Source organism: Ylistrum balloti, unplaced genomic scaffold (assembly GCF_031769215.1).
Source record: "Ylistrum balloti isolate Yb309-2 unplaced genomic scaffold, AGI_CSIRO_Ybal_v1 Utg371316, whole genome shotgun sequence".
NCBI lineage: Eukaryota > Metazoa > Mollusca > Bivalvia > Pectinida > Pectinidae > Ylistrum > Ylistrum balloti.
Window position 1 is genome coordinate 336,860 of NW_026782702.1, and position 15,098 is coordinate 351,957.

General features: G+C 38.3%; 1 protein-coding gene across 1 annotated transcript in view; it reads left to right on the top strand.

Annotated features, from left to right (window-relative positions):
• The first annotated feature begins 10,745 nt into the window (after positions 1 to 10,745).
• Positions 10,746 to 15,098, top strand: part of LOC132561973 (uncharacterized) — a 41,333-nt gene continuing 36,980 nt past the window's right edge. Inside the window, exons 1-2 of the mRNA XM_060226694.1 lie at positions 10,746 to 10,784; positions 14,411 to 14,487. Of these exons, the coding sequence (XP_060082677.1) occupies positions 14,427 to 14,487 (61 nt within the window). The 5' untranslated portion in view covers positions 10,746 to 10,784; positions 14,411 to 14,426. The remainder of the gene's footprint in view (positions 10,785 to 14,410; positions 14,488 to 15,098) is intronic.

Consider the following 15,098-nt stretch of genomic DNA (forward strand, 5'->3'; position numbering starts at 1 on the left):
ACACTGTTGTATTGTACCAGGAGATGTAGGTGACAGGGTACACTATTGTATTGTACACTGTGGTATTGTACCAGGATATATAGGTGACAAGGTACACTGTTGTATTGTACCAGGAGATGTAGGTGACAAGGTACACTGTTGTATTGTACCAGGAGATGTAGGTGACAGGGTACACTGTTTTATTGTACCAGGAGCTGTAGGTGACAAGGTAGGCTGTTGTATTGTACACTGTTGTATTGTACCAGGATATATAGGTGACAAGGTACACTGTTGTATTGTACCAGCAGATGTAGGTGACAAGGTACACTGTTTTATTGTACCAGGAGATGTCAGTGACAAGGTACGCTGTTGTATTGTACCAGGAGATGTAGGTGACAAGGTACATTGTCGTATTGTACCAGGAGATGTAGGGTATTTGACCTGATTCGAGGCCAAAAGGTAGCCTTCAAGGTCTGACATACAGGTTGTTAATTCTATGTTAGACTGACATTTAATAATGTCGGAGTTTTTCATGAATACGGCACACATTTGTGTTATCTGTTGATTTGGAGGTGTCGAAACCACCGTCTGTTGGATATGTATTGAGGGATGTGTGAACTGAACGTGAATGATTTTTAAAAATGTGTCTGGATTACACCAGCGCTAGAAACAACAGCATGACATCGTTTTATGTTCATGGTCTCGTGAATCGAAAGCACGTGGTATATCTTTTCTGACTGATAATGGGAGTCACTTAGGAACATTCAACTCCGGGTTTAATCTGTGATAAGCCACAGTATAATTTGTTGAGACATCAAGTGTCAGTGTGAGGATTATTTGAAACCTAAATTGATAACGAGGCTAAACCACAACACTGATAGTAAAAATATAGAAGATAGCAGGCTCTTCACCACACCCAACTAGTTCCAACTAGTTTAACCGAAATATAATTTTTGGAGATAATGCACCCACGAAAACTTGTTTTGCTGATAAAAAAATCTGCTCTCATTCGCTGCTATAGAGAAAGCGATTACGTTGACGCAACACTTAAAGATTACTATCACCAAAAAATGTCTGATATTTACACGAAATGTAATCTATCTACATACACACAATGCTACCATTATGTACCTACACACAAAACTAAACTAATCGCTGACTTGAAGTTCCTGACTTTTTCCCTCTCTTAAAATCTAGAACGGTTTGCTGCTACAGCGCACACAAGTTGAAGCTGACGTGACTTAAAATCCGGAAACCCATAGCGAGGCTACGATACTGTTCATACTTACTATCAAATGATTTCGTTTTTTGCCCATTTTTGACGCAATGAACCTCTAAAATGTCTCCTTGTTTTCATGGAAAATTGAATAAATTGTTATATGTTGCAATATTTTGTATGAAATGTCGGCATATTTGTAGTCTGTGATACATAATAATCATAAAACGCTATTGTCGATTTGTCGAAAAAGTTCCATTGAAAAATCTACAATCCATTAATATATCTAAAACATACAATGCTGATTTCAACAGTTATAAAAGAGAAAATTAATTTTTTATATTCATTGATAGATTTTCCAGGTTTTCTCGGCCAAATTTCCTATTATTTCTCAACATTCGAGAAAAGAAGACAACAGCTTCACATATAACTTCACCGCTTATGGGGAACTAGAGTGGGAAAAGATTATAAAATTAACACGAAAAATAGCTTCAAAATCAGTCTTCTTGAAAACTATTTGGAGCTAAAAAAGTTTTTAAGTTTCCCCGTCGTCTGATCCTTTTAAAAACAGGCACATGAGATGATATGAATATTTTTTGCACTGATGTATATTTGTTTTATGGGAGTGGACTCTTGTTATTTACATAAACAAATTCTTTGCAGAAGGGAAATGAAAACGAAAAAAATAAACTCAGCGAAAATCGTTGTTTTTAATCACTCACAATAGATTTCAAACATCCGGATTGGGAAAGTTTGACGTCAATCCTCTGATTGGTCAAAAATTATATCCGCCTTCTTGTCTTTAGAAATACAGATGGTCGTCATATTAGTCATCATGTCCCTTACACCTATTTGTATGGAGAGATATAGAGAGTCAACAGATTGATAAAGGGTCCCTACACCTGTCTGTATTGAGAGATACAGAGAGTCATCAGACTGATAAAGGGTCCCCTACACCTGTCTGTATTTAGAGATACAGAGAGTCAACAGATTGATAAAGGGTCCCCTATACCTGTCTGTATTTAGAGATACAGAGAGTCATCACATTGATAAATGGTCGTCGTGTCCCCTACACCTGTCTGTATTTAGAGATATAGAGAGTCATCAGATTGATAAAGGGTCGTCGTGTCCCCTACACCTGTCTGTATTTAGAGATATAGAGAGTCAACAGATTGATAAAGGGTCCCCAACACCTGTCTGTATTGAGAGATACAGAGAGTCATCAGACTGATAAAGGGTCCCCTACACCTGTCTGTATTTAGAGATACAGAGAGTCAACAGATTGATAAAGGGTCCCCTACACCTGTCTGTATTTAGAGATATAGAGAGTCAACAGATTGATAAAGGGTCCCCAACACCTGTCTGTATTGAGAGATACAGAGAGTCATCAGACTGATAAAGGGTCCCCTACACCTGTCTGTATTTAGAGATACAGAGAGTCAACAGATTGATAAAGGGTCCCCTACACCTGTCTGTATTTAGAGATACAGAGAGTCAACAGATTGATAAAGGGTCCCCTACACCTGTCTGTATTTAGAGATACAGAGAGTCATCAGATTGATAAATGGTCGTCGTGTCCCCTACACCTGTCTGTATTTAGAGATACAGAGAGTCATCAGATTGATAAAGGGTCCCCTACACCTGTCTGTATTTAGAGATACAGAGAGTCATCACATTGATAAATGGTCGTCGTGTCCCCTACACCTGTCTGTATTTAGAGATATAGAGAGTCATCACATTGATAAAGGGTCGTCGTGTCCCCTACACCTGTCTGTATTTAGAGATATAGAGAGTCAACAGATTGATAAAGGGTCCCCTACACCTGTCTGTATTGAGAGATACAGAGAGTCATCAGACTGATAAAGGGTCCCCTACACCTGTCTGTATTTAGAGATATAGAGAGTCAACAGATTGATAAAGGGTCCCCTACACCTGTCTGTATTGAGAGATACAGAGAGTCAACAGATTGATAAAGGGTCCCCTACACCTGTCTGTATTTAGAGATACAGAGAGTCATCAGATTGATAAATGGTCGTCGTGTCCCCTACACCTGTCTGTATTTAGAGATACAGAGAGTCATCAGATTGATAAAGGGTCCCTTACACCTGTCTGTATTTAGAGATATAGAGAGTCAACAGATTGATAAAGGGTCGTCGTGTCCCCTACACCTGTCTGTATTTAGAGATACAGAGTCATCAGATTGATAAAGGGTCCCTTACACCTGTCTGTATTTAGAGATATAGAGAGTCAACAGATTGATAAAGGGTCGTCGTGTCCCCTACACCTGTCTGTATTTAGAGATATAGAGAGTCATCACATTGATAAAGGGTCCCCTACACCTGTCTGTATTTAGAGATACAGAGAGTCATCAAATTGATAAAGGGTCCCCTACACCTGTCTGTATTTAGAGATATAGAGAGTAATCAGATTGATAAAGGGTCGTCGTGTCCCCTACACCTGTCTGTATTTAGAGATACAGAGAGTCATCAGATTGATAAAGGGTCCCCTACACCTGTCTGTATTTAGAGATACAGAGAGTAATCAGATTGATAAAGGGTCGTCGTGTCCCCTACACCTGTCTGTATTTAGAGATATAGAGAGTCAACAGATTGATAAATGGTCGTCGTGTCCCCTACACCTGTCTGTATTTAGAGATATAGAGAGTCAACAGATTGATAAATGGTCGTCGTGTCCCCTACACCTGTCTGTATTTAGAGATATAGAGAGTCATCACATTGATAAAGGGTCGTCGTGTCCCCTACACCTGTCTGTATTTAGAGATACAGAGAGTAATCAGATTGATAAAGGGTCGTCGTGTCCCCTACACCTGTCTGTATTTAGAGATACAGAGAGTCATCAGATTGATAAATGGTCGTCGTGTCCCCTACACCTGTCTGTATTTAGAGATATAGAGAGTCATCACATTGATAAAGGGTCGTCGTGTCCCCTACACCTGTCTGTATTTAGAGATATAGAGAGTCATCAGATTGATAAAGGGTCCCTTACACCTGTCTGTATTTAGAGATATAGAGAGTCAACAGATTGATAAAGGGTCGTCGTGTCCCCTACACCTGTCTGTATTTAGAGATAGAGAGTCATCAGATTGATAAAGTCCCTTACACCTGTCTGTATTTAGAGATATAGAGAGTCAACAGATTGATAAAGGGTCGTCGTGTCCCCTACACCTGTCTGTATTTAGAGATATAGAGAGTCATCACATTGATAAAGGGTCCCCTACACCTGTCTGTATTTAGAGATACAGAGAGTCATCAGATTGATAAAGGGTCCCTTACACCTGTCTGTATTTAGAGATATAGAGAGTCAACAGATTGATAAAGGGTCGTCGTGTCCCCTACACCTGTCTGTATTTAGAGATATAGAGAGTCATCACATTGATAAAGGGTCCCCTACACCTGTCTGTATTTAGAGATACAGAGAGTCATCAAATTGATAAAGGGTCCCCTACACCTGTCTGTATTTAGAGATATAGAGAGTAATCAGATTGATAAAGGGTCGTCATGTCCCCTACACCTGTCTGTATTTAGAGATACAGAGAGTCATCAGATTGATAAAGGGTCCCCTATACCTGTCTGTATTTAGAGATACAGAGAGTCATCAGATTGATAAATGGTCGTCGTGTCCCCTACACCTGTCTGTATTTAGAGATATAGAGAGTCATCACATTGATAAAGGGTCGTCGTGTCCCCTACACCTGTCTGTATTTAGAGATATAGAGAGTCATCACATTGATAAAGGGTCGTCGTGTCCCCTACACCTGTCTGTATTTAGAGATATAGAGAGTCATCACATTGATAAAGGGTCGTCGTGTCCCCTACACCTGTCTGTATTTAGAGATACAGAGAGTCATCAGATTGATAAATGGTCGTCGTGTCCCCTACACCTGTCTGTATTTAGAGATACAGAGAGTAATCAGATTGATAAAGGGTCGTCGTGTCCCCTACACCTGTCTGTATTTAGAGATACAGAGAGTCATCACATTGATAAAGGGTCGTCGTGTCCCCTACACCTGTCTGTATTTAGAGATATAGAGAGTCATCACATTGATAAATGGTCGTCCTGTCCCCTACACCTGTCTGTATTTAGAGATATAGAGAGTCAACAGATTGATAAATGGTCGTCGTGTCCCCTACACCTGTCTGTATTTAGAGATACAGAGAGTCAACAGATTGATAAAGGGTCGTCCTGTCCCCTACACCTGTCTGTATTTAGAGATATAGAGAGTCAACAGATTGATAAATGGTCGTCGTGTCCCCTACACCTGTCTGTATTTAGAGATATAGAGAGTCATCAAATTGATAAAGGGTCGTCGTGTCCCCTACACCTGTCTGTATTTAGAGATATAGACAGTCATCAGATTGATAAAGGGTCGTCGTGTCCCCTACACCTGTCTGTATTTAGAGATATAGACAGTCATCAGATTGATAAAGGGTCGTCGTGTCCCCTACACCTGTCTGTATTTAGAGATACAGAGAGTCATCAGATTGATAAAGGGTCGTCGTGTCCCCTACACCTGTCTGTATTTAGAGATATAGAGAGTCATCAGATTGATAAATGGTCGTCGTGTCCCCTACACCTGTCTGTAATTAGAGATACAGAGAGTAATCAGATTGATAAAGGGTCGTCGTGTCCCCTACACCTGTCTGTATTTAGAGATATAGAGAGTCATCACATTGATAAAGGGTCCCCTACACCTGTCTGTATTTAGAGATACAGAGAGTCTGAATGGTACATCAGACCATTGATAAAGGGTATACACCTGTCTGTATATATACCAGACTATATGTATATAGTCATCACATTGATAAAGGGTTGTGTAACACCTGTCTGTATTTAGCTCATACTGTGATGTATATAGACCAGTATGTATATACACTGTCTGTATGTATATAGACCAGTACTGTGATGTATATAGACCAGTCCTTGATGTATATAGACCAGTACTGTGTGATGTATATAGACCAGTACTGTGATGTATATAGACCAGTACTGTGTATATAGACCAGTACTGTCTGTATGTATATAGATACCAGTCACTGTGTGATGTATATAAACCAGTACTGTGATGTATATAGACCAGTACTGTGATGTATATAAAGTACTGTGATGTATATAGACCAGTACTGTGATGTATATAGACCAGTACTGTGATGTATATAGACCAGTACTGTGATGTATATAGACCAGTACTGTGATGTATATAGACCAGTACTCTGATGTATATAGACCAGTACTGTGATGTATATAGACCAGTACTGTATATAGACCAGTATGTGATATATAGACCAGTACTGTGATGTATATAGACCACTGAGATGTATATAGACCAGTACTGTGATGTATATAGACCAGTACTGTGATGTATATAGACCAGTACTGTGATGTATATAGACCAGTACTGTGTTGTATATAGACCAGTACTGTGATGTATATAGACCAGTACTGTGATGTATATAGACCAGTACTGTGATGTATATAGACCAGTACTGTGATGTATATAGACCAGTACTGTGATGATGTATATAGACCAGTACTGTGATGTATATAGACCAGTACTGTGATGTATATAGACCAGTACTGTGATGTATATAGACCAGTACTGTGATGTATATAGACCAGTACTGTGTTGTATATAGACCAGTACTGTGATGTATATAGACCAGTACTGTGATGTATATAGACCAGTACTGTGATGTATATAGACCAGTACTGTGATGTATATAGACCAGTACTGTATATAGACCAGTACTGTGATGTATATAGACCAGTACTGTGATGTATATAGACCAGTACTGTGGTGACCAGACCAGTACTACTGATGTATATAGACCAGTATGTATATAGACCAGTACTTTGACCAGTAATGTATATAGACCAGTACTGTGTGATGTATATAGACCAGTACTGTGATGTATATAGACCAGTACTGTGTGATGTATATAGACCAGTACTGTGATGTATATAGACCACTGTAATGTATATAGACCAGTACTGTGGCGATGTATATAGACCAGTACTGTGATGTATATAGACCAGTACTGTGATGTATATAGACCAGTACTGTGATGTATATAGACCAGTACTGTGTTGTATAGAGACCACTGTGATGTATATAGACCAGTACTGTGTGATGTATATAGACCAGTACTGTGATGTATATAGACCAGTACTGTGATGTATATAGACCAGTACTGTGATGTATATAGACCAGTACTGTGGTGATGTATATAGACCAGTACTGTGATGTATATAGACCAGTACTGTGATATATATAGACCAGTACTGTGGTGATGTACATAGACCAGTACTGTGATGTATATAGACCAGTACTGTGTTGTATATAGACCAGTACTGTGATGTATATAGACCAGTACTGTGTTGTATATAGACCAGTACTGTGATGTATATAGACCAGTACTGTGATGTATATAGACCAGTACTGTGATGTATATAGACCAGTACTGTGATGTATATAGACCAGTACTGTGATGTATATAGACCAGTACTGTGATGTATATAGACCAGTACTGTGATGTATATAGACCAGTACTGTGATGTATATAGACCAGTACTGTGATGTATATAGACCAGTACTGTGATGTATATAGACCAGTACTGTGATGTATATAGACCAGTACTGTGGTGATGTATATAGACCAGTACTGTGATGTATATAGACCAGTACTGTGATGTATATAGACCAGTACTGTGGTGATGTATATAGACCAGTACTGTGATGTATATAGACCAGTACTGTGATGTATATAGACCAGTACTGTGATGTATATAGACCAGTACTGTGATGTATATAGACCAGTACTGTGATGTATATAGACCAGTACTGTGATGTATATAGACCAGTACTGTGATGTATATAGACCAGTACTGTGATGTATATAGACCAGTACTGTGATGTATATAGACCAGTACTGTGATGTATATAGACCAGTACTGTGATGTATATAGACCAGTACTGTGATGTATATAGACCAGTACTGTGATGTATATAGACCAGTACTGTGATGTATATAGACCAGTACTGTGATGTATATAGACCAGTACTGTGATGTATATAGACCAGTACTGTGATGTATATAGACCAGTACTGTGATGTATATAGACCAGTACTGTGATGTATATAGACCAGTACTGTGATGTATATAGACCAGTACTGTGATGTATATAGACCAGTACTGTGATGTATATAGACCAGTACTGTGATGTATATAGACCAGTACTGTGATGTATATAGACCACTGTGATGTATATAGACCAGTACTGTGATGTATATAGACCAGTACTGTGATGTATATAGACCAGTACTGTGATGTATATAGACCAGTACTGTGATGTATATAGACCAGTACTGTGATGTATATAGACCAGTACTGTGATGTATATAGACCAGTACTGTGTTGTATATAGACCAGTACTGTGATGTATATAGACCAGTACTGTGATGTATATAGACCAGTACTGTGATGTATATAGACCAGTACTGTGATGTATATAGACCAGTACTGTGATGTATATAGACCAGTACTGTGATGTATATAGACCAGTACTGTGATGTATATAGACCAGTACTGTGATGTATATAGACCAGTACTGTGATGAATATAGACCAGTACTGTGATGTATATAGACCTGTGATGTATATAGACCAGTACTGTGATGTATATAGACCAGTACTGTGATGTATATAGACCAGTACTGTGGTGATGTATATAGACCAGTACTGTGATGTATATAGACCACTGTGATGTATATAGACCAGTACTGTGATGTATATAGACCAGTACTGTGATGTATATAGACCAGTACTGTGATGTATATAGACCAGTACTGTGGTGATGTATATAGACCAGTACTGTGATGTATATAGACCAGTACTGTGATGTATATAGACCAGTACTGTGATGTATATAGACCAGTACTGTGGTGATGTATATAGACCAGTACTGTGGTGATGTATATAGACCAGTACTGTGATGTATATAGACCAGTACTGTGATGTATATAGACCAGTACTGTATATAGACCAGTACTGTGATGTATATAGACCTGTACTGTGATGTATATAGACCAGTACTGTGATGTATATAGACCAGTACTGTGATGTATATAGACCAGTACTGTGATGTATATAGACCAGTACTGTGATGTATATAGACCAGTACTGTGATGTATATAGACCAGTACTGTGATGTATATAGACCAGTACTGTGATGTATATAGACCAGTACTGTGATGTATATAGACCAGTACTGTGATGTATATAGACCAGTACTGTGATGTATATAGACCAGTACTGTGATGTATATAGACCAGTACTGTGATGTATATAGACCAGTACTGTGATGTATATAGACCAGTACTGTGTTGTATATAGACCAGTACTGTGATGTATATAGACCAGTACTGTGTTGTATAGAGACCACTGTGATGTATATAGACCACTGTAATGTATATAGACCAGTACTGTTGGGAAAACACACTTTTTAGACTGAAATGAATTATCCTTGTTACAAGTTAATTATAGCGAAGAGAATTCCAGAGGTAGCAATATCACACAGTCGGATTCCAGGTATGGGAGATGGTGTAGTCACGGGGAACAACTCTTAAAGAACTACTGATGTCTGGTTGTAGGCAAAGGAAACGAACGCAAATAAATCTTCGAATTTATCAGTACTGGGAGTACTTGTCAGGAAAATATACTTTCCAATCGAGTGATGCCGTTTTAACAGACAACTTGAAATCCTGTCTTAAGCGTCGCCTTTGTAATATTTTTGACTCCGTTGTTCGGACATGTTTGATGATAGGTTTTCCGAGTAATCTGGCGCTACCATTATTACAAAATATAATATCAGGCGTTTCATGAACTGGGAGTTGTTTCAGGAACTCTTTGAACTGGAAAACCAAAAATGTGAATTGTTGAGAGTTGTAGCGATTGAAGAGTTTTTAGTTAAAAAAATACCCGAATGTTGCCTTAGATTTTCACACGTAGAGTAAACAAATTTAGCATAGATAATACGCATACAGAATAGAGTTTGATGAGGCCAATTATTCTGTTTTAGTTGGAACAATATTTGTTCGTCAAAAACAGTTCGTTTGTAAAGTTATTTCTTTTTATTTGGCCATTCATGTAAGATTTGATGCCCAAGAATTTCGCATTAAACTGCATTATATTAGCTTTCAGACAATTCTTAATTTTTTTTAATTGGTCCAAACTAGCGAGCTACAATTTAATCATATTCTGAAATGAGCAATATGTTGGGCATATACGTTATAATTTATCGTATATATGTCCGGGTTGTTTTGTTTATATAGTAAGTACTTTGGGAACTGGTACTATGGTGGATATATCGTGTTGTACTACGGCTGGTTTTGTGCTGATGTCAAAATTACATATATGTAACATGTAGACAGTAAAATACACTATTACCAGTCACATCACTGCCTATGGAAATAGTTCAGCCTCCCACATCGTTGTGACGTCACGACCTACAAGGCCTGGTCCGCCTCCTGACAGCCGCGGAGTCAGACGGAGCGAGCTCTAGAACAGCTACAGGTAAGTTTCCTAGGTCCATTCTCAGATTTATCATTTTTAAGATAAAGTATATTAGAATGGTATTAACGTATTTTGCTGTCGCTAATGCCAACAAAATCTAAATTTAGACACAACATGGATATTTTTCCACGGAATAAACTTTTCGATGTATAAAAACTTTAAAAAGTGTAAAAGTATCCAATTGCCGAATCATCTGTGAACTTGATATCATATTATTGTCAGTGTACTGGTAGTTGTATTGTCAGTGTACTGGTAGTTGTATTGTCAGTGTACTGGTAGTTGTATTGTCAGTGTACTGGTAGTTGTATTGTCAGTGTACTGGTAGTTGTATTGTCAGTGTACTGGTAGTTGTATTGTCAGTGTACTAGTAGTTGTATTGTCAGTGTACTGGTAGTTGTATTGTCAGTGTATTGGTAGTTGTATTGTCAGTGTATTGGTAGTTGTATTGTCAGTGTACTGGTAGTTGTATTGTCAGTGTACTGGTAGTTGTATTGTCAGTGTACTAGTAGTTGTATTGTCAGTGTATTGGTAGTTGTATTGTCAGTGTACTGGTAGTTGTATTGTCAGTGTACTGGTAGTTGTATTGTCAGTAGTTGTATTGTCAGTGTACTGGTAGTTGTATTATCAGTGTATTGGTAGTTGTATTGTCAGTGTACTGGTAGTTGGATTGTCAGTGTACTGGTAGTTGTATTGTGAGTGTATTGGTAGTTGTATTGGCAGTGTACTGGTAGTTGTATTGTCAGTATATTGGTAGTTGTATATTCAGTGTATTGGTAGTTGTATTGTCAGTAGTTGTATTGTCAGTGTACAAGTAGTTGTATTGTCAGTGTGCTGGTAGTTGTATTGTCAGTAGTTGTATTGTCAGTGTATTGGTAGTTGTATTGTCAGTGTGCTGGTAGTTGTATTGTCAGTAGTTGTATTGTCAGTGTACTAGTAGTTGTATTGTCAGTGTACTGGTAGTTGTATTGTCAGTGTACTAGTAGTTGTATTGTCAGTGTACTGGTAGTTGTATTGTCAGTGTACTGGTAGTTGTATTGTCAGTAGTTGTATTGTCAGTGTACTAGTAGTGGTATTGTCAGTGTACTGGTAGTTGTATTGTCAGTGAACTGGTAGTTGTATTGTCAGTGTACAAGTAGTTGTATTGTCAGTGTGCTGGTAGTTGTATTGTCAGTAGTTGTATTGTCAGTGTACTAGTAGTTGTATTGTCAGTGTACTGGTAGTTGTATTGTCAGTGTACTGGTAGTTGTATTGTCAGTAGTTGTATTGTCAGTGTACTAGTAGTTGTATTGTCAGTGTACTGGTAGTTGTATTGTCAGTGTACTGGTAGTCGTATTGTCAGTAGTTGTATTGTCAGTGTACTAGTAGTGGTATTGTCAGTGTACTGGTAGTTGTATTGTCAGTGAACTGGTAGTTGTATTGTCAGTGTACAAGTAGTTGTATTGTCAGTGAACTGGTAGTTGTATTGTCAGTGTACTGGTAGTTGTATTGTCAATGTATTAGTAGTTGTATTGTCAGTGTACTGGTAGTTGTATTGTCAGTGTACTGGTAGTTGTATTGTCAGTGTATTAGTAGTTGTATTGTCAGTGTACAAGTAGTTGTATTGTAAGTGTACTGGTAGTTGTATTGTCAGTGTATTAGTAGTTGTATTGTCAGTGTACTGGTAGTTGTATTGTCAGTGTACTGGTAGTTGTATTGTCAGTGTATTAGTAGTTGTATTGTCAGTGTACAAGTAGTTGTATTGTCAGTGTACTGGTAGTTGTATTGTCAGTGTATTAGTAGTTGTATTGTCAGTGTACTGGTAGTTGTATTGTCAGTGTACTGGTAGTTGTATTGTCAGTGTACTGGTAGTTGTATTGTCATTAGTTGTATTGTCAGTGTACTAGTAGTAGCATTGTCAGTGTACTGGTAGTTGTATTATCAGTGTATTAGTAGTTGTATTGTCAGGGAACCGGTAGTTGTATTGTCAGTAGTTGTATTGTCAGTGAACCGGTAGTTGTATTGTCAGTGTATTAGTAGTTGTATTGTCAGTGAACTGGTAGTTGTATTGTCAGTAGTTGTATTGTCAGTGAACTGGTAGTTGTATTGTCAGTAGTTGTATTGTCAGTTTACTGGTAGTTGTATTGTCAGGGTACTAGTAGTTGTATTGTCAGTGTACTGGTAGTTGTATTGTGGGTGTACTGGTAGTTGTATTGTCAATGTACTAGTAGTTGTATTGTCAGTGTACTGGTAGTGGTATTGTCAGTGTACTGGTAGTTGTATTGTCAGTGTACTAGTAGTAGAATTGTCAGTGTACTAGTAGTTGTATTGTCAGTGTACTAGTAGTTGTATTGTCAGTGTACTGGTAGTTGTATTATCGGTGTACTGGTAGTCGTATTGTCAGTAGTTGTATTGTCAGTGTACTAGTACAGTACCCATTTTGTGCAGTTGGGAAAATGGTTGACTGATATCACGGATTGAAAATTTAACGGAAAACACATGTAGATAAGCCTCAATAGCGATCATAACCGTTTAAAATGTTGATCCGTGTTTTTAAATTTTATCTTTAATTCGAATTTTCGATATAACAACGGACCTAGCGTTGATAAGAAATTTCCTGTGTACAGTTTACCACTTCAGAGTGACGAGTGGTGTGGTTCGGGCGGCAAAATTTACATGTATACGGGTACATGTATATACAATATTTATAATTTCCTGATGTTTTTAGAATGTTTAATAGTCTAATCGTCAGTAAGAGAGGGATTCAATACGTCTTGGGAGGTTCACTTCTGACGAAATATCGTGTGACATAAATAGTTTATCATGTCAAAATGTATTTCAACATTTGCATAAAGTGATGGTTACCTTCCTGTTTGGTTTTGTGTCGGGAGTTTCATGACGTTTCATTAGTTAGTAGTGTTGGTTTTAGATGCAGTTTGAACTTCAAAGTTAATTACGGCCAATTCTAAAGGTGTTTAGGTCTTTTGAAGACAGTGCGTATAATGACTGTTTAGTGGAATCAGCAGATAAGCTAAGATAGCTGTAGATAAAAGACTGATACGAGATGCGAAGAAACGAGTTCAAATTCAAATCAAATGGTTTAACGTTCGCCACCACTTCCTATGCCCCAGGGTGGCCACCACGTCTTATGCCCCAATTAGCCACCATGTCATGTGCCCCAGGGTGGTCAACATATCCTTTGCCCCAGCGTAGCCATCATGTCCTGTGATTCAGGGTGGCCAACAAATCCTTTGTCCCAGCTTAGCCACCATGTCCTGTGATTCAGGGTGGCCAACAAATCTTTTGTCCCAGCTTAGCCACCATGTCCTGTGATTCAGGGTGGCCAACATATCCTTTGCCCCAGCGTAGCCATCATTTCCTGTGACCTAGGGTGGCCTTAATACCTGCGGTGGTCTTCTGGCCATCCTAACTTACACTGGAAGTAACCATGATATGTAACGGTAACCATTAGGCAGTCTGCTGGAGAGCAGCAAATGAAATAAACTTGCTTCAACCAATGCAACAAAGGTTTAGATATTTCTTCTGGTAACCTTCCGAACGTTGTCCGTCTGTAGGTAGCGTTTTATTTTTAGAAGTTTTTGTTACCAAATTTATTTATAAAAACAATATATATTTTCTGCTGTTTGTAGATTATTGTTTGACACGATGGGAACAAAGAGTATTATCCTACTTGCTCAATTAATCAGCGGACTTATTTTTGTTCAAGGTAAGTCAAAGTTTTGACGTTATTCCTAATTTATACTATAACACTTCAACACATCTTTCAAAACCTAATCAGATTGTCCACCAGATATATTTGTGTAGTTCTACAAATCCCTGATATTATCTGGTCCACCAGATATGTTTGTGTAGTTCTACAAAGCCCTGATATTATCTGGTCCACCAGATATATTTGTGTAGTTCTACAAAGCCCTGATATCATCTGGTCCACCAGGTATATTTGTGTAGTTCTACAAAGCCATGATATAATCTGGCGCACCAGATATATTTGTGTAGTTCTACAAAGCCCTGATATCATCTGGTCCACCAGATATATTTGTGTAGTTCTACAAAGCCCTGATATAATCTGGTCCACCAGATATATTTGCGTAGTTCTACAAAGCCCTGATATCATCTGGTCCACCAGATATATTTGCGTAGTTCTACAAAGCCCTGATATAATCTGGTCCACCAGATATATTTGCGTAGTTCTACAAAGCCCTGATATCATCTGGTCCACCAGATATATTTGCGTAGTTCTACAAAGCCCTGATATAATCTGGTCCACCAGATATATTTGTGTAGTTCTACAAAGCTCTGATATAATCTGGTCCACCA